The following is a 20,168-nucleotide window of genomic DNA, read 5'->3' as shown; positions in this document are numbered from 1 at the left end:
AGTTGTGTAATCACTTTGTGTTTCTCTTTTCTCATCTGTAATTTGGGATAGTAACAGAACCTACTGGGAATTCCCTGACGGTCCACTGGTTAGGACTCCACCCTTTCATTGCTAAGATCCCATAAGCTGCAAGTTGTGGCTAAGAAAAATAAAGAAATATATAACAGAACTACCTTGTAGCTTTGTCATGAGGATTCAATGAATTACTGCATGTAAAATGTTCAGAATAGAACCTGGCACTTAATCATCATTATATAGGTATTAGCTAATATGACTAAGTTTTCTTTTCTTTTTTTGTGAGGAAGAAGTGGATTTATTTAGAGAGAAACACACTTCCCACACAGAGTATAGGCCATCTCAGAAGGTAAGAGGTCAAACTTTAACCCCACTTGAACTTGAACCCCACAGTCTTTTTAAAATTAGAGTCACTCACCTGGTGTAAATTTTCCTTCTTAAATAAGTTTAAAAGTGAGTTGAAGAACAGTATTTGGTTAATGATAGAACAGATGGTTTCTGGACACAGCAGAAGTTGGGAGATAAGACAAAAATGCCTGAGCTTGGCAAAGATTTTCTAACTGGACCAGGAAGTTGGAAGCCTCCCTGGTGGCTCAGACAGTAAAGAACCTGCCTGCAATCTAGGAGACCTGGGTTCGATCCCTGGTTTGGGAAGATCCCCTGGAGAAGGAAATGGAAACACATTCCAGTATTCTTGCCTGGAGAATCCCATGGACAGAGGAGCCTGGAGGGCCAGTCCATGGGGTTGCAAAGAGTCAGACATGACTGATCAACTAACACTTTCACTTTCCAGCTGTGCTCCCTAGAGCTCCAGGGCTTTGGGGGAGCTTAGTCACAGCTAAGCATCTTTGGTTGTAGTTCCATTTCTGCTTTACAGATGGGGTTACAAGGTATTTGAACAGTATTCTGTGATTTAAAAACAAAGTTCGAATGAAAACCACACAGCTGAGAATTTCAAAGAGAGAAAAGCTAATGGGAATATTGATCCCTTAGGAGTAGAAGGAGAGTGGCAGGGGATGGTGAGCAGCTTAGCCATAAATGGGTTAAACTAGCTAGAATTCCAGATGAAGGTCAGAGGAGGTTGGCTATGGGCAGAGTCCAGGAGGAGATTCTGCAATGATTCTGAGGTGGAAAAACACAATCTGGGCCCTAGGCTTAAAAGGACTTGGTTCCCCAGGAACCAAGGAAAGCTGGAAAGCAACCAATGTAGATTTGGTGAGAAAGAACAGGGCCAGAGGCAGAGCCAGCAGCCTTGATGGGGAAACAGGCAGGGCCCGGGGAATGGGAGCAGAGCCAGGCACATCTAAGCCAAGGCCAACAGACTGTGAAACCACCCACCCAGCTCCAAGCAGTCCGTGTAAGGGGCAAAGTTTGCACCTTGCCAGCCTAGCTACCTGGGCATGAAAGCAGCTTTGTCATGGATGAGCAAGAGAGACACAGTCTAGGGGGACGGGGGGCAGAACAGATGAGTAGGGAGCCCGAGTTCCTGGCCTTATACACCGGTCCTTGGATATTGGCCATCTATGTGAGACAGGAGCTTGGCTCAGTCTGCCTCCAGGCACCACATGGAGCCTGATTCACCACCACTGCTCCCTTAACCTACCGTGTGCTACGCCCTATGCCAAGCACTTTATTTATTCCACCAATTAAGTCTTTTATTGTGAATAAAGAAATCAACTCAAGCCAGATTTAAAAAAGAAAAAAAGTGGGTGGTGATGCATTGGAAGGGATACAGAACTGTCTCTTGACTTCTAGGTCAGGAGGTAGCTGGCCTCAGGGAAGGACCAGACTAGGGACTCAGGAGCATCTGGCATTTTCCTGTGACTCAGGTTCTTCCTGTGAATCTGCCTTATTCCTCCTCCCCAGCAGATCAATCAGCTTTTTCTGATATTCAGTCCCTAAGGCAGGGAGAAAGAATGAAGCGACTGGGCCAAAGCGGAAACAATGCTCAGTTGTGGATGTGACTGGTGGTGACAGTAAAGTCTAATGCTGTAAAGAGCAATATTGCATAGGGACCTGGAATGTTAGGTCCATGAATCAAGGTGAATTGGATGTGGTCAAGCAGATGGCCAACATGAACATTAACATCTTAGGCAATCAGTGAACTGAGCTCCAGTACTTTAGCCACTTGATACAAAGAGCCAATTCATTGGGAAAGAGCCTGATGCTGAGAGATCGACAGCAAAAGGGGAAGAGGGCTGCAGAGGATGAGATGGTTAGATAGCATCATCGACTCAATGGACACACATCTGAGCAAACTCCAGGAGATAGTGAAGGATGGGGGAGACCTGGCGTGCTACAGTCCATGGGGTCGCAAAGAGTCAGACACGACTTGGCGACTGAACAGCAATGACAAAGGCAGGGAGAAAAGGCCCACCCACAGCTCCCATACTCTCAGGGAGAAACTGAAGATGGATCTGCATTGCTTTCTTCAGGAAAGCAAGGCCCCGAAGGGGTCAGGTGTCCACTTGGTTCCAACTGGCCATAGTGAAGGGAGGGGGGTCAGGCCACAAACAGAAATATGTCTGCTATGGTCTTTCGCTGTTACCCTGAGGATAAGGAAGTGGCCCTCAGGAACTGTGTGGATTTTCTCTTTTCTTTTTGGCCATTCCACGTGGCATGCAAACTTCCCCGACCAGGAATCAAACCCATGCCCCCTGCAGTGGAAGCATGGAATCTTAACCACTGGGTAGCCCCAGAAGTGTGTGGATTTGAATCTAGTTTTCTTTGCCTCCAAAGCCAAGAGGTGGCCCTCGACAGGGAGGACAGAAGCAGAGGGGCTGTTTTTCCTTAAGCCCCTTAAGGGAGGAGGGGACACAAACCACAAAGTTCCATGTGAAAATAAAACTTTAATTTGCCAAGGGAAGAGCAAGCAACCCTTTGAGATCAAAAATAGCCTGCACACTGGTTCTCCCAGGACTGGGTGAGCAGGGCCTCCCTCTGGAAGTGGACGGTGCTCAGCAGGGAGGACGGTGACAGACTGGAGGCAGAGGCCGCCCTCAGAGGTGGGCAGGAGGCTGGGCGGGCTCCTTCCGTCCCTGGCCAGCGATGGGCCGGCCCCGTTCCTCCCAAATGGTGAGGCCATCACAGGAGCAGATCTGCTTGGGGTTCTGGAAGAGGCCAGCAGAGCGTGCGATGATGCCACAGGCCAACCTGCAGAAAAGGGTGGGGTCGAGCTGAGCACCCGCTGGGCCCCTCCAGGTCTCCGCGTGCACTGTGGGCAGAGCGCTCACCTCTCTCCCGAGTTCCCTGTGATCTTGGACAAGGGATGCCCGCCCCGGCCCAGGTCATCTTCTCCCTCATCAACGACCAGGCTTCGGCCAATCACATCCCACACCTTTGAGGGGAGACAACAGCCTCAGACATTGGATCTGTTAGGAAAGGTCCCTGCCTTCTCCTCCACCTCACCTTCAGCTGCTCGTCCTCAATTCTGAAGATAGCTCGGCCACTCTCATCGGCACGGACATTCCCCAGGTCTCCGCGGTGCTGCAGTGAGAGCCGGGGGAAGAGGGCACATGGGACATGGCGGCTGACTTCTGGCTTCCCAGTGTCTGATTTCCTGTCCCCAGGGCACCAGTGTCCTCCTACAGGTTCAGTCTGGTAGGATGAAGGGACAGCCCAGGACACACAGAAGGCAACTGGACTCTCTCTCCCTGGAACTAAAATCCTGGGTAGAATGATGGCACACTGGACATGGCCACAGTGACCCTCTTCCTAGGAAGTCACGCCACTACCCCAGACTGCTTTCCCCTATGAAGTATCTGCCCAGTTTGCATCCCAGCCTCAGAATTGACCCCGCTTCCTGCTTCTTTGCAAGCCCAGTTCTCCAGCCTCCCGATGATTCTGTCAGCCCCTGGCAGCCTGCAGTTCCCCTGCAATTAAGTTGGCCAAGCTTGGCTTCTTGACCATCAGAGGCAGCCAGCATCCCTTCCCTGATGTCCAGCCTCCAGGAACAGAGAGAAGAAACACAGGAGCAGAGGGCATATCCTGCCCCCAAGACTGTTTCTGCCCACCTTTCCTCTTGAAGGTATAAAAATGTGCTAACACAGCTACTGGGGGCTTCCCTGGTGGCTCAGTGTGAAGAATCCGCCTCCCAGTGAAGGAGAAATGGGTTTGATCCTTGGGCTGGCAAGATCTCCTGGAGAAGGAAATGGCAACTGATTCCAGTATTCTTGCCTGGGAAATCCCATGGACAGAGGAGCCTGGCAGGCTACAGTTCATACAAAGAGTTGGTCTCGACTTAGTGACTAAAATAACAACAACACAGCTACTGAGCACCTCCTACATCAGACACCCTCTGCCAGGTGGGGTTTGGGGGTTGGGGATGCGTACGTGGTCAATCGCCCTCAAGGGGTTTGGAACACTGTGGGGCACACATGGAACAGACTAGTGGCTGCAAAACAGGGTTACAACAGTGACTGTGTTTCCCTGTGACAAGACCCTACTGGCGAGTCACAGTAGGATCTGTGCAAATAAACCGTCCCCAACCTGACACTTTGGGCAGAAGGATCCCTGCCAACATGGACTGGTACCCATGGCCTTGCCTTGGGCTGGCCACAAAGGATGTTGCCACGTGATGGGGCTGATGAGCAAGCAGCGAGAAGAGCCACCTCTGCTTTATCTTGTTTTCCTGGGGGACCTCTGTTGCCGACACCTGGCACTTTTGTGTTGCACCTGGTATTGAGGCATTTTGTGGTGGGAAGGTAAGGGATGGGGAGGAGTTTCTAGGACCGGGCGGAGGATGCGAGTGCCCAGTGTGTGGCTCAGAGGAGTCATCGGGCAGCAGAAGGTCTCTCCCCTGCACACAGGTGGGTGGAACTGGGCTTGGTGGCACCGAATTTCAGCCACGTGGGATCTGTACCCTCAGGCACTGGGGAGCCAAGAAGGGTTTCAGGAGGGGTGTGACATGGTTACCCCATGCTTTGGAGCAATTTCTCAAATGCAGCATGCGGAGAGGGAGGGGAGGGACTGGAGCAGGGCAGGGGGAGGGCAGAAGGAAGCATGGAAACCAGCTAGGAGATGTGCAAAGGGACAACCAGGCTTGGATATAAATCCCCTCACTGAATTCACTTCTGTTTGGGCAAAACCAGATGCTGAAATCCCAAAGGAACGTGCCAGTCACCATGGTGGCTTGGTCATGGAGCCCTTGCTCAAGTTTTCCTCCATCTGTACAAGAGCTTGGGTACAATGGAGCAGCTGGCACCAGACCCTTCAGATGCCCCACCCCTCGCAGGCCCAGGCCAAGGCAGCGGGGCAAGGTAGTCTCTTGCCCTTCGAAACTCTACTTCCTCTCAGAACCCAGTCTCAAGGGTTCCTGCCTCCAGGGCTTGCTCTGTGGGGCGCCCGTGCTGAGCCTCTGCTCCCACTCTTCCTGCTTCACCTGCTCAGCACCTTTCAAGGCTCATGAGGAAGATGGCCTTGAGGGAGCGCCCCCAATTCACACCTGATGAGTGTGGGCTGGACCAGGCATCACCTCCAAACTTAGGTTTCAAAAGGAGTGTGGCCGGGGTCTTGGACGCCTTCTCCCTCTGGCTCTGAGGACAGGCAGCTGCAGTGCTGAGTGCTGCCCTAGGGAAAGGCTCACGGGGCTCAGGACTGAGGTCTCTGGCCCACACCCAGCGAGGCCTGCCAATAGCAACACGCGCAAGTGTGGAAGTGGGTCTTCCCCAAATCAGGCCTTGAGAGACACTCAGCCAGAAGCTCTGACTAAGCTGTGTCCAGATTCCTGCCTCAGAGAAACTGTGAGATGGCAAGTGCTTGCTGCTTTAAACCCCTAAGTTTGGGAATTCCCTGGCGGTCCAGTGGTTAGGACTTGGTGCTTTCACTGCCAAGGGCCCCAGTTTAATCCCTGGTTGGGGAATTAAGATCCTGCAAGCCTCGCACCACTAACAAAAAAATAAAACTCTTACGTTTAAAGTAATTTGATTCTCAGCAATAGGTAACTGACGCAGGGAACACAAGCGTGGCGCTATGCAACGGACCCGATAGAAAGGCTTCCTCAGCTGCCTAGCGGGTGGCGGGTGAGAGGTAAAACCTTTTGACTGTTAGAAATGTGACAGAGCTGTCAAAAGTCAAACAAAGAGAGAATAATCACTTACGTGAATTAAGAAACACACACCATGTTCTCCCTTGTTTGCCCTGGTACTGGATTCGCAAGGAGGGGAACACACAGAAGAGGAGGAGATGGAAACATCCCCAGGAGAGAAGGCGGTCCTCCCGGACAGCACCCAGGACCTCTCTTAACATTCACTAAGCACTCTAAACGAGATAAGCAGGCCGCAGTCCCTTGTAGCCGTTTAATGACACTGTTTTTCTCTTTTTGGTCACACTGAATGGGTTGCAGGATCTTAGTTCCCCAACCCAGGGATCGAACCCGTGCCCCCTGCAGCAGAAATGTAGACTCCTAACCATTGGACCACCAGGGAATTCCCCTAATGACACTTTTAAGGTCTGCACTGATTTATTTTTACAACGATCCTTCTCTTGGGGCTAGAAGCACTGGTTTCTCATTTTCTGTGGCAATATCGTTTCTCGTTCAAAATAAATCTACTTGAATTACATGAACGACGTCTTGATATTCTTCAAAATAATGGAGAAGGGCCAGGGGTGTAGATGGAATGGGACTGGCCACAAACTGGCAACTGTTAAAGCTGGGTCACAGGGACTCAGGGGTTTGGGACCCTAGTCTGTCCACTTCAGAACATGTTTGAAATCATGTTCCGTGATAGATTAAAATGTTAAAAATAAATTAAATTTACTTAAGGGGGAAAAAAAATCAGCCAGTTTAAATCAAAACATTGAGTAACTAGCAGAACAAGTAGGACTCAGATAAGGCAAAAATCATTAAGGTGGCATGTGACTCACAGCCGAGGGGGGCCAATTCTCTGGTGTAAAATGAAAGTCCAGGGCCAGGAGCTGCAGAGTCAGAAACGACCTTTTTAAAAAATTATTATTTGGCTGTGCCAGGTCTTAGTTGCAGCACGAGGGATCTTTAGTTGCAGCATGTGAGATCTGGTTCCCTGACTGGGATTGAACCCAAGCCCCCTGTATTGGGAGCTCGCAATCTTAGCCCTTGGTCATCCAGGAAAGTCCCGGAATAGCCTTCTTACTTTAGGTAAAACCTTTAACTTCCACACCATCACCTTCTCTGGGAAGCTCTCTCCCACTGCCTGTGCCCTTGGGACTGGGTCTGGAGCTTGCTCTGGGTTCCCAGGGCCTCCCAGAGACTCCTGCAAAGATGTTGTGGCTGTGCTGCAACCACGGAGATCTGAGTGTCTCCCTCACCAGGCTGTGAGACAGGGTCAGGCCTTGAGCACAGGAAGTGTCTATAAATGTTTCTAAACCGAACAAAATAAAGTGAGGGAGAAAGACTCCCCGCAAATGGAATCACACTCTCAGGCTCCAAGAGCTGCCTGCCCTGCCTCTGAGATCTCGGGTTCTCTCCCAGCCCAAGACCAACACTTACCCGTTCAGAGTCCTGGGGGCCCCCATGGGACATTCCATCAGGGTTAAAGTGGTCCCCACAGCTAAGAAGAAAAGATAGCAGGTAGGCAGTGAAACCACAGCTCACGGACCAGGTGATCCATCCTTTTACTTTAACTACATTTGTTCCATTCATTCACTCACTCATTCATTCATCCACTCATTCAACAAACGGGCCCACTCTGCACCAAGCTCTGGGTTGAGATCTCTAAGAAGAATCAGTCACGGGACCTGTCCTCAGCAGGCCTCCGGGTTAACATGGATGAGTAAACACTAACCGCAGCATGATAAACACCATGACACTCACAGAGAACTGACCCTCCCGTGTTCAGGAGTCACCTTCCACCTGGGAGCCAGGAGCAGGAGTGTCAAAGTCAGATTTTGGTTCAAATTCCCACTCTGTCATTTACATGCTCTAGGGCTTTTGACAAGACATGTAACCTTTCTGAGCCTCAGTTTTCTCATCTGTAGACTGGGCTTGTGTGTATACACCTCCCAGGGTACTTGTGAGGACCATATGTGAATGTATGTGTAAAAAGCTGAGTACAGCCCCCTGCGCACAGTGGGTGCACAACCAGGGCAATGAGGATGCTCCAGGGAAGTTCCAGAGGACTCACCTGTTGCAGTTCCTCGTGAGGTCCCCGAACTGATGGACGTGGAGTCCATGCAGCCCAGGCTGCAGGCCATCAATGGTCCCCTCGATTAGGCAGTGCTCAGGGGTCAGCTGCAGGAAGCGCACCACTCCCTGCACAGGGCCAGGCCCCCCGAGAATGGCCACGGCTGCCCCTAAATTCTCTGTAAGGTATCAGACACCAGGGCTGGCTCACCACCTCACCCAGCCCCACCCATTCATCAGCTTAGAAAGGGCAGGGAGAGAGCCCCACGTAACCTTCACACGTTCCCCGAAGCCTCTCCATCCCAAAGCCCCCAGATCCTACGGTTGGTTAGAGCTGTACCACACCCAGGCCACCTCCCTCCCAGAGAGTCCAAGGCCATAGTGGTTACTCACGCGACAGGCCACTGCCCATGCCCTTTAGGACCGCCTGCCTCCCAGTGCCTTCTAGAAGGGCCTGTACCTCCTGGCTGGGCAGGGTAGTCTGCACCAGGACCATCTGGTTCTCCAACTGCACCTCCACACTTTGGATGCCTAGAAGACAGGGGGCAGAGGGCAGCAGAGGGCTAGCACCTCTCTGCTGGGAGCAGGGAAGAAAGAAACAGATGGTGATTCACCATGCCCAGCTTCATCACCTTTCTGTGGCCAGAGGCAAGCTCCGAAGCCACCTTCTAGCTGTAAGGCCCTTAACCTCTCTCTTTTTTTTTCCGGCTGTGCCAAGCAGCATGTGGGGTCTTAGCTGCCCAATCAGGGATCAAACCCTTGGCTCCTGCAGTGGAAGATTCAAATCTTAGCCACTGGACCCCCAGGGAAGTCCAGGCCCTTAACCTCTCTGAGCTTGTTTCTCTAGGAAGTGAGGATAACGTCACATTGCCCCCAGGACTGTTGTGAGTTCTTATTTTGTGCCAAGAGTTATTCATCTATGTTTGAAGCATAGATGCATGTGAGCATGCTCAGTCACTTCATTCGTGTCCAACTCTTTGCAACCCTATGGACTGTAGCCCATCGGGCTCCTCTGTCCATGGGATTCTCCAGGCAAGAATACCAGAGTGGGTTGCCATGCCCTCCTCTAGAAGATCTTCCCAACCCAAGGGATCGCACTGGCATCTCCTCTATCTCCTGCATTGCAGGTGGATTCTTTACCCACTGAGCCACCTGGGTAGCCCTGTGAAACATAGATAGTTCTTTAAAAAATATTTGAACACAATATCATAAATCAACTATATTTCAATTTTGAAAAAATAAATGATGAAAAACTGTTCACATAAAAGTGGGCTATCAGGCTTCCCTGGTGGTCCAGCAGTTAAGAATATGCCTTGCAATGCAAGGCACACTGGCCTGGTCCCTGATCCGGGAGGATCCCACATGCCACAGAGCAACTAAGCCTATGTGCCACGACTACTGAGCCCACGTGCTCCAACTGCTAAAGCCCGAGCACCTAGAGCCTATGCTCTGCAACGAGAAGCCTCTGCAATAAGAAGCCCAAGCATCACAACAAAGTAGCCCGCACTCATTGCAACTAGAGAAAGCCCGCAGGCAGCAACAAAGACCCACCACAGCCAAAAAATACATCTTAAAAAAATAAGTGGGCTATCGATAGTCACAATGTTCATAATAGTCAAAAGGTGAAAACAACTCAAAAGCCCATCAAATGATGAATGAATAAACAAAATGTACAGCCATACGATGGTAGACATTCAGCCATAAAGCGGAATGAAGCACCGACACATGCTGTGATGTGGATGGACCTTAAAAACACTAAGTGAAAGCCAGTTACCAAGACTACATATTGGATGATGTCACTGTGGATGAAATATCCAGAATAGGTTAAATCTATAGACTGAAAGAGATGAGGGGGCAGGAGAACAGGAGGGTGATAGTTCAAGGGTATAATTTCTTTTAAGATTTATTTTTATTTATTTTTGGCTGTACTGAGTCTTCAGTGCTGCGCTCAGGCTTTCTCTAGTTGTAGTGAGTAGGGCTACTCTCTAGTCGTGTTGCACAGGCGTGGTGCATTGTGGTGGCTTCACTTGTTGTGAAATGCAGGCTCTATGTATCTGGGCTTCAGGTAACTGCGAGCTGTAGGCACCTGGGCTTTAGTAACTGCAGAATGTGGTCTCAAGAGTTGTGGCTCACGGGCTTAGTTGCTATGTGGCATGTGAGATCTTCCCACAGGGACTGAACCTGTGTCCCCTGCATTGTCAGACAGATTCTTAACCACTGGACCACCAGGAAAGCCCCTGAAGGGTACAATTTCTTCATGAGGTGATGAAATACAAAAATTGATAGTAGTAATGGTTGTACAACTCTGTGAATATACTAAAAACCACTGAAATGTATACTTTAATGGATGCATTTTATAATACATAAATTATATCTCAATAAAGCCGGCACACATAAAAAAAAAAGACAGGGCTATCACCATCATTATGAAAGCTAACATTTACTGAGCATGCACTGTGGGCTTTCTCATACTGTACCTGTATTAACACAAGTAACCTTAGGAGTTGAGCACTGTTACCCCCACTTTACAGGTGAGAAAACTGAGCCACAGAGAAGTTAAGAACTTGCTCCAAGTTCAGTTCAGTCGCTCAGTTGTGTCCAACTCTTTGAGACCCCATGTTTTAGCACACCAGGTTTCCCTGTCCATCACCAACTCCCAGATCTTGCTCAAACTCATTGCACTGTACTAAATGGAGGGACTCGAACTCATCCCAGGAAGCCTAGCTCCACCTTCCAAGCACTTCGCCTAGACACTGCTCACCCTGAGAAGCAGCTCCAGCCTCCAGCTTTGGGGCCCCCTCCCCCATCATCCTGCGGCAGCTCCCACTTTCCCCACATAACTCAAGCTGTGTGGACTGCAATCCTCTGTGTGGTCCACAGCATCAGGTTCAAAGGTCAATGGCTCTCAACTGCCTTCCAAATCCCCGAGTCACCCTGCTGTGCACACAGCCTGCAGGGTGATTCTGACACACACTCGGCTTTGAGGGCTGTCGGGCCAAGAGAAGGACAAGAAGGGGCTTCTCTTCCATTCAGATCTTCAGGGCTCACAAACCTTTCAAGAGGACATTTGAATTCTGAACCAGAATACAGGGGATGGTTGGGAACTCTGAACGTTGATCTCACCTGTGGAGCTTACAAACATTCTACTCTGATCTTAGTGTGTTTGCTGTTCTGGGTGAGAGTAAAGCCCACCGGAGCCAGGAGTCCTGGGCAGCCCAGCAAACGCAGGTTAAACGAGGCATTTCCCTCTGCTGAGCCAGCACTCTGTGGACTGAAGGCTAAGCCATCCAAGTTCCCTCCATCCTTGGCTTCCCTCCTCCCACCCTCTACCAGGGAGGGTATAATCATCCCTGAGGCACAGACAAAGAAACTCAGCTGTTCAGATTCCTTCCAACTCGAAGCAACACGGAAATGGTACTGGGACGAGGCAGCATCCAAGAGGCAGGACTATCTGGCCTGTATGACAAAAGGTCCCAGGGGCTTGCATCCATAGGTCCCAGCCGCATCGGTTGAGGTTGAGGGGCCGAATTTGTAAACAGACACACCTATATCCTCCCCAGCAAGTACAGGGCAATTCTGCCAGGAGAAAATTCTCCAAAGAACCCAATTGCCATCACTTCACACAACATCTCATCCTGGGCCACCTGGCGTGAAGCCTTGGCACTCTGGGTTCACCCAGAGGTGCTTCTGGGTGCCAAGGGCCTGTAGGGAGAATGGCAGGGCACTCCTGGGGCCTGAGCCTCTGGGGAATGCCACGAGCTATGTGCTCCGCTTTACACCCATCAGGATGGTGATACTGTCCTCCTCCAGCAAGTGAAATGAGGCAGGGGGGTTACACAGCTGGCTCGAGATCACAAAGCTCAGAAGGCAGCCTGTCCAACCCTAAAGCTGATTGTTTGGTCCCTTCGTCTCACAGGAAGTAGGACTGGGCCCCAAAGGACCGACTGTCTGAGGCTCCCAGGGCTCAAAGCATTAAGTGCAAGGGATTGACATGCCTATTCAAGTCATTTACCAAACGTACACTAAGCACCTATCACGTGCCCCGTTCCGGGCGGCAGGGATGCAGCAGGGAACAAGTCAGGTGATGTCTCTGCCCCATAGAGCAGCATGTATTCCAGGGCAGGAACATGCATATCAAACACACACTCAGGGAGATTCGGGTAGTGCAATGTGTGATCAATGAAGCAGGTCTTAGGGAACAACTCCGGGATGAGCACTTAGGCAGACTGGTCAAGGAAGGTGTAGGGAAAAAGCAAACTAGCCAAGATGCCGTGGTCAGGCTCTCTTGCCCCATGCCCTCTCGCTCTCACCGCACATTTTGTGAATAGTGATTATGTAACAGCTGAGATCACTAACAGCACTGCGCATGCGTGTCACAAGGTACTCGCTTGGCCACGGGCTACTTTTGTTCTGTAAGCATACATAAGCTCCACCTGGAAAGTCTTTGGTGGGGAGGTTATGTTATGTTAGCCTATGTTATGTTATGTCTGCAGCTACAGTCGCTGCACCAGCCAGGAGAGAATAAATGCGTCTGCAGTTCCTTCAGCTCCTTGAGTTTTCTTCCAGCTTCCCCGCACGCACCTTGCCTACCATGGGTTCAGCGAACGCACGCACAGTGAGATTCAGCGAGACAGAAGGTCTCTCTGAGCCTTGAAGCAAATGCCTGAATGTAGTCAGGGAAGAACATTCCAGCAGAGGACACAGTCTGGGCAAAGACCCTGAGACGGGAACAACATCTATGTGTCTGAGAAAGGCCAGAGTGGCTGCAGCTGGAGTAAAGAGAAGACTAAGATGTGAAGGTACAAGAGGAGACCAATCAAACAAAGCCCTGCAGACAACAGCAAAGAATCTGGATTTAATTTTAATGCAGGAGAGGCCACGGCATATAGCGGTTGAGGGTGTGGGCTCTGGAGTTGAAATCCTGAGTCTGCCATGTACTAGCTGTGTGGCCTTAGACAACTTACTCAACCTTTCTGTTTGAGTTTTCTTCTCAGTTTCTGTATCTGCAAATGGAGATGATAATACAGCCTACTTCAGAGGGCTACGGAAGGCCTAAATGAGTCATCTCACATAGAGCACTTAGAAAAGTGCCTGGCCTATGGGAAGCTCTTAATGTTATTACTGTTTGAGGATTTTAAGCAGAGCAGTGACAACATCTCTTAAGAGGTACTTTTCTGCACTGGAAGGGAAGGCCCCCGGTGAGAAGCTCCCTGTGACTATACATTTCCTGAACTCTTGACCTGGGTCTGAACCAGGAGGGCTGGCTCCCTAGCAGAGTAGCAGTTCAGTCTGGCTGGTGTGGAGTGTGGCCAGGCCCCTGTCTGTTTAGCTCAGAGAGGGAGAAAAAACAAGGCCATGAGGGCTCTAGGGTAGTGATGATAAGGATTCAAGGGAGTGAGCCTTGGGTTGGCAGGGCCTCCCACTTACCCCTAGGAGGAAAGCAGAGCCTTTGTCCCCAAAGCTCAGGCCTCCTGGAGAGAACAAATCAACCAACTCATCTCTCTCTCTCCTCTGCATTCTGGGAAGCCAGCCCATGAGAAAGCCAAGCTGATGCCAGTTACCCAGGCTAGGAAACAGAGAGTCACCAGAAGTCTTTATCTGGTCACTGAGAAATCTGCTAACGGTTAGAAACTGCCCTACGTTCAGCAGAAGTCCAGCTGCCTGCTTTCTCAGCAAGAATGTTTTACAGGAGGTAGAGAGGCTAACAGCCTTGGAAAGCTGTGGTCAGAACACTCTACTCACAGTGGAATGGCTCCGTTTTCTTGGACCCTCACCCACCACCCTCAAACACACAGTCTAAGCAAATGCAGCTTTAGGATCTCTACCCTCTGTGAAAGTGGCGCTGGGAGCCTTTCTGGTGTTTTAACCTCAGGTGCCTGGAAAGTAAGGAGGTAGGCAGAGAATAGTCCCCCTACAGGGTGTTCCCTGGAAAATAGACAGTTCTTGCTTGAGAAGCAACATAATCTTGACAAAGCAAACAGCAGCCCTGGCCATGTTCTATCCAGGTAGCCCTGGATTTTTATTTTTCCCCACACTGCCCGGTATGTGGAACTTCCCCAGTCAGGGATCAAACCTGTGTCACCAGCAGTGGAAGTACAGAGTCTCAACCACTGGACCACGAGGAAGGTCCTTGACCTGGCATGATCAGCAAGCTCTGAGAAGGCAAGGCCACCAACATGGCCTGGGGAACTGCCTGTCTTTGAGTCTGTTAATTGTTTATTCAGTGATTTAGCAGGTATAGACCAGACACTGGGAGCTGTTTAGGGAGAAGGGTTCACAAGAGTTTCAGGCACAGCCCCTGCCCTCAGGTGAAATGGAGCACTCTGGGGGCTGAGGGCAGGCAGAGCCCGGGCACTCTGTTCTCCACGTGTAAATTCCCAGGCAAACACGCATGACTAACAACAGGAAACGGTGCTGGAACAGTGAGAATCAGCATATTTGCACAGGAAGCTTTGGGAGACATCATTTCCTGTAGTTTGCCTGGACTGGGGACAAAATTGAACAAAGGAGGAGTCTGGTGCTGTGTAAAGTGTGAAAGCTGCTAGTTCTCCTCCATCAGGAGAGGTAACTGAAATGAATGAAGCTCCTGCAGAAAATCCAGGACTTGTCAACAGATGCTGTTATGAAGATGGTTGGCTGATCAAGATGACATTCAGTAACCCTTCAGAACTAGATGAACTAATGAGTGAAGAAGCCTATGAGAAATACACAAAATCTATATTGAGGAGTGAAAATGGACCCCAAAGTAAACCAGTTTGAACAACTTTAAACAAATGACGTGTCCCCTCATGCCTCTGCCCAACCAGCTTACCCTCTATAAGCCCTTCCTCTCACAGGTCCTAAAATTCAGTGGGCTCTCACTACAAGCCAAAATCCTTTTCTAAAGTGCTTCTACACATATTAACTAATTTACTCTTCTTGATGATTTTCTGGGGTAGCTTCCATTATCCTGCACATTTAAATGCTGAAGAAACAGGCATAAAAAGTAACATGCGGGACTTCCCTGGGGGTCCAGTGGTTAAGAATCCCCCTTCCAGTGCAAGGGACATGGGTTCAATCCCTGGTCGGGGAACTAAGATTCCACATGCCATAAAGCAACTAAGCCAATGAGCCACAGCGAAAAATCCTGCATGCTGCAACAAAGATCTGAGGCAGTCAGATAACTAAATATTTAAAAAAAAAAAAAAAAGATAAAGTTCTAAGACTTCCATTTTGGAAAAAAAGAAAAAAAAAAGTAACATGCATGAGGCCTTAGTGCCATTAAGTGGCAAAGAGGGCATTTGAATCTGAACAGTCTGACTCTAGAACACATACCCCTAACCCCAGCGACACACAACTCCCTGATACAGAGCCAAGTGCCATCAGTCTCTCAGCTTCAGAAGCAGTTCCTTCAAGAACGGCTCTTCCCAGCACAATGCTCAAGTGCTCATTTTACCTGAGGGCAGGGGCTGTGCCTGAAACTCTTGTGAACCCTTCTCCCTAAACAGCTCCCAGTGTCTGGTCTATACCTGCTAAATCACTGAATAAACAATTAACAGACTCAAAGACAGGCAGTTCCCCAGGCCATGTTGGTGGCCTTGCCTTCTCAGAGCTTGCTGATCATGCCAGGTCAAGGACCTTCCTCGTGGTCCAGTGGTTGAGACTCTGTACTTCCACTGCTGGTGACACAGGTTTGATCCCTGACTGGGGAAGTTCCACATACCGGGCAGTGTGGGGAAAAATAAAAATCCAGGGCTACCTGGATAGAACATGGCCAGGGCTGCTGTTTGCTTTGTCAAGATTATGTTGCTTCTCAAGCAAGAACTGTCTATTTTCCAGGGAACACCCTGTAGGGGGACTATTCTCTGCCTACCTCCTTACTTTCCAGGTACCTGAGGTTAAGACACCAGAAAGGCAGGCAGTGAGGGCCAGTAGAAAAATCTGGCAGAGCAGGCCTGAGACCTGCACACTAGACTCCATTTTTGGGTCTCAGTGTGACTCTGAGAACATTCTTTCCTCTCTCCGGGTTTTCATTTCTGTTTCTGTAAACGGGAGCGGGGTGGCCCTGAGATTTGCCAGCCCCTCCCCGAGGTCTCCGGTTTGCTCTCACAAAAGTTCATCTGGCTCTTACCTGCGATCCCTTGCAGGGACGTGCGCACCGCGTCCACGCAGCTCTGACAGGTCATCTGCACCGCGAACTCCAGCTGCAAGGGTGGCAGGGACGGGCTGATAGGAGCTGGGGAACCTTCTTGCACGACCCTCTTTCACTACCTCCCCTAGGACCACCCTCAAAGGCCTAGAGTAACGCCCCATGTGACCCCTCCCAAAGCGCCTTCTTTACTGTCGCTCACGATCGATCATTCCAGGAGCAACACCCCGTAACATTAACGCCAAGCGTCCTGCTACTCTCACCGTCCAGCCCTGGTTCCAGGCCCCAGCCCAGGTGTCCGCTCCTTCCCTCATTCTCAAGTTAATGATCGCTCTCCAGGGGCCGAAGTTCTCTGCCCTGCGAGGCTCCCACACGAGGCCTCGACCCTCACCGTGCAGGCAGTCCCGCGGTTCTCCGAGTCCGAAGCCATCCTGGATCCAGCTATAGCCCCAGGGCCCGAACTGAAGCGCCAGCCCAGAGCCGCGCTGCAGGGAAGGGGAGGCGGAGCCCGGGAAGCCACTCCTCGCCCCGCCTTCCGGTGCGAGCGCTCTCAAGGCTCTGCTCCTTCCCGCGTGCACGCGACGGTGGGCAGGGATTGCGCAGGCGCACCTGGGCCCTCCGGCCCCTCGTTGCCTTAGTAACCGCTAGAGCCGCCGGCGCTGAGGGCGCCGCCTCTTCTTAAGATGGAGCCGTATAAGCCGGACCCCGAATTCCAGCGGATCTACCACCGGTTGCTGCGTCCGTTGTCGCTCTTCCCCAGCAGGACGACACGCACAGCGTCTCAGGAGCACCTCTCGAAGGAGGTCCCGATGCTACTGCCTTTACCGGTTCCACGGCTGACGGCGGAGTTGGTCTGCCGCCAGGTAGCCGAGCGGCTGACCAAAAGCGGGCTGGAGGCGCGGGCGCCTCACGAGGTACGGCTCCGTTTCACCGAGGTCATCCTGGACGAGATAAAGTGCAGCTGGCAGGAGCCCCCCCCCGAACTTGGCATGAGTCACCTGAACAATCAGAGGCTACGGAAGCGGCTCCTGATCTACGTGCTGCTCAGCTGCGAGCAGCTCTTCGTACGCTACCTGCACCTCCAGAAGCTCATGTCGACCTCCGCAGTCGTCTTCACTGAATCAGCCACGCTTACCCGCTTGGCCGCCAGCCTCGCCAGGGACTGCACAGTTTTACTCACCGGCCCCGACGTCTACCGTAGCCTGCTCTCTGACTTCCTTGCCCTGCTCAAAGAAGAGCAGGCCCGAGTCTCCGCGCCCAGACTGCGCGCCGCTGGCCTTGGGGCTTACAGGCTCTTCCAGGTCCCATGGCATCACATCACTGGCGTCACCCAAGTGCCGCATTTCAACCTCAGCCTGAACTACCTCATCCAACTCAGCCGCCCGCGAGACCTTGTCAGTGAGCCTGAAAAGGATCCAATGAAGGAATTGAAGTCCATTCCCCAGCTGAAGAAGAAGAAGCCTCTGCGCTGGCTGTCCTCCATGCAAAAGAGGAGAGAAAGCACCTTCAGTTCACAGATTGCATCACCGCCTGGGACCTCTGTGGCTCCCCGCAGACGGGCTCCCCCCACCTCGCACTTGCCCCTCTACTCCCAGCTCCAGAGGGGCCAGTCCATGCCCTCTCTGCGTGAGGGTTGGAGGCTAGCAGATGAGCTGGGCCTTCCTCCACTCAGTCCTCGCCCCTTAACTCCATTGGTCCTGGTGGCAGAGAGCAAACCAGAGCTGGCAGGGGACACGGTGGCTGAGGACCTGAAGCAGATGATGAAGAATATGCAGCTGGGGTGGTCTCAGTACTCACCGCTGGACTCAGGGCTGCCCCCACTCCTGGGGGCCCTGACCTACCGCCCAGCTGCTAGCCATCACCTAGAAGAGCTGCAGAGAATGTTGAACAGCCTTGAGGAGCAAGAGGCCTCGGAACATCGGGGCCTCCAGTCCCCTAAACCCCCTCAGCTTGAACCACAGCCAGTGACTGTTACTTTGAAGCTAAGAAATCAGATGGTCCAGATAGCTGCTGTACAGGTCTCAGGAAGAAACTTTTTGGATTCCTTCCACATTGAGGGGGCCGGTGTGCTATACAACCACCTTACTGGTGAACTGGAACCCAAACTTATTGAGCAAATGGATATGGATCGCACTTTTGGCAGTAGCATCAGGGAAGTCTACAAGGAGCTGATGAGCCGTGTCTCTAACAACCACTTCACTTTTGACCAGGGGCCCCTGGTTGAGCCTGCAGCCAATAAAGACTGGTCAGCCTTCCTGTCCTCAGCCTTCCTGCGTCAAGAAAAACAGCATCGTATCATCAACACCAAGCTGGCTGAACTTTATCCCCAGAAAGCAAGCGCTTTACAGTCCAATGCAGATAAGATGTCCTCCTTCACATCACTCCAACCAAGTAAAAGCTGGGACAGGTGGTCAAACAAGGCCAGATGGCTGAACTGGTGGAAAAGCACTTTGTCTGTGGGTGACTATTTTAAGTACCTCACCACCCAGGAGACAGATTTCCTCCATGTCATCTTCCAAATGTATGAAGAGGAGGGTCCTGTGGAGACCGTGGCCCCTATCAAAGAATCCATAAAGATCCAACACCCACCCCCTTTGCTAGAAGACGACGAGCCAGATTTTGTGCCAGGAGAGTGGGACTGGGACATGGTGCTGGAACACAGGCTAGAAACTAAGAGCAGCCTCCTGGAAGAGTCTCACAAAATCCTGAGCCTGCAGAAGCGTCTGGAGCGGGTTTGGTCCATGCTTGACGTTCCAGAGAAGGACCGGCTGGACATGGCCATCAAATACAGCTCCAACGCCCGCCTGAGGCAGCTGCCGGCACTGGTGAGTGCCTGGGAAAGGACCTTGCAGCCCATCCAGCTGCGGGAGATACTGCTGGGGAGACTGGAGTGGTTTGAGCGGCAAGCCTCTGACCCTAACCGCTTCTTCCAAAAGACTGATATGGGCCTGAGTCGCTTCCTGGAGGAGAATCAGATCCGCAGCCATTTCCAAAGGAAGCTCCGTATGGTGGAGGCTCCTTTGGTTCCCCTCCTGGAGGAGATCGAGTTAGTCTTTGGTGAGCCGGTGACCTTCAAGGGGCGGCGCTACCTGGACAAGATGAAGCACGACAAAGTGGAGATGCTCTACTGGCTGCAGCAGCGGCGGCGGGTCCGCCACCTAACCCGGGCCAAAAGGGCCTCCCATCAGTCGGTCCTGTCCACCAAGCTCAGCGGCCATCCTTTAATAGCCCCAGGGAATACTCCCATTACTCTTTGACCGAACCAAGCACCCTCAGATCTCTCTGTCACCCCCATACACACAGCAGCTCATCCAGACCTCTTGACTGCTTTGAAAGAAATATCTGGGAGGGCAGGGTTCAGGAAATCTGCATTCCAGCTACCAAGGGACTGACATTAACACTGTATTTTGACCACAAGTTCTCATAAAAGAAGCCCCAAGCCCAGTAGTCCCATTTCTGTCAAGCCATGCACATTACAGCCAAAGTCTCATGTATCAAAAGAACTGGGACCATCCCTTGGAGTTCATTGTAATGGGAAATGTCAGACAGACAGAAACCATCCCCTGTGGAACACCTCAGCTCAGTGTTTCTATCACGAGCCATTAGATTGGCTGATTAGAACACCACGCCAAGAGGCTCAATGGCATGATGACTAAGAGCTAATGCTCTGGAGTTCGTAGATGTGGCTTTAAGTCCTGCCTGTGTAACCTTGGGCAGAGTACCTAACTGCTGTGCGTCTGAACCTTCCTATGTCAGATAAAGGGGTTGGCTGTCACTTCTTCCAGTTCTAGTGCACTGTTGGCAGAGCTAAAATTATCCATTAAATTTATTTACCAATTCGTACAAGCACCTGGTACAAAGTGCACAAGGGTGTGCACTAAAAGTACTTCTTCCCATCCTTCCCTCCAGTAACTCTGTTCTTGTGAC

At 51.3% G+C, this 20,168-nt stretch overlaps 2 protein-coding genes across 2 annotated transcripts; one reads left to right on the top strand and one right to left on the bottom strand.

Annotated features, from left to right (window-relative positions):
• On the bottom strand, window positions 2,845-16,784 carry CCS (copper chaperone for superoxide dismutase). The gene is made up of 8 exons (XM_005699933.2): window positions 16,633-16,784; window positions 16,224-16,296; window positions 8,507-8,644; window positions 8,115-8,292; window positions 7,481-7,541; window positions 3,424-3,501; window positions 3,249-3,352; window positions 2,845-3,168 (listed from the first exon to the last, which is right to left on the bottom strand). The coding sequence occupies exons 1-8, from the start codon at window positions 16,669-16,671 to the stop codon at window positions 3,015-3,017; spliced, it is 825 nt and encodes a 274-aa protein (XP_005699990.1). The 5' UTR covers window positions 16,672-16,784; the 3' UTR covers window positions 2,845-3,014.
• CCDC87 (coiled-coil domain containing 87) lies at window positions 16,789-19,800 on the top strand. Its single transcript, XM_005699932.3, has one exon. It carries the CDS (start codon window positions 16,925-16,927, stop codon window positions 19,496-19,498), a length of 2,574 nt encoding a protein of 857 aa, XP_005699989.2. The 5' UTR covers window positions 16,789-16,924; the 3' UTR covers window positions 19,499-19,800.

The sequence above is a fragment of the Capra hircus genome, chromosome 29 (assembly GCF_001704415.2).
Source record: "Capra hircus breed San Clemente chromosome 29, ASM170441v1, whole genome shotgun sequence".
Lineage (NCBI taxonomy): Eukaryota > Metazoa > Chordata > Mammalia > Artiodactyla > Bovidae > Capra > Capra hircus.
This window is presented reverse-complemented; position numbering and strand designations above follow the sequence as displayed.

What these genes read in the sequence shown, in the direction of transcription:
- CCS (XM_005699933.2), bottom strand. Translation starts at nt 16,671, where the DNA reads ATGGCTTCGGACTCGGAGAACCGCGGGACTGCCTGCACG. An exon ending in ACCGCGGGACTGCCTGCACG is followed by an intron (nt 16,297 to 16,632) that starts GTGAGGGTCGAG and finishes CCACCCTTGCAG; the next exon opens with CTGGAGTTCGCGGTGCAGAT. An exon ending in CATGGGCAGTGGCCTGTCGC is followed by an intron (nt 8,293 to 8,506) that starts GTGAGTAACCAC and finishes GATACCTTACAG; the next exon opens with AGAATTTAGGGGCAGCCGTG.
- CCDC87 (XM_005699932.3), top strand. Translation starts at nt 16,925, where the DNA reads ATGGAGCCGTATAAGCCGGACCCCGAATTCCAGCGGATCTACCACCGG.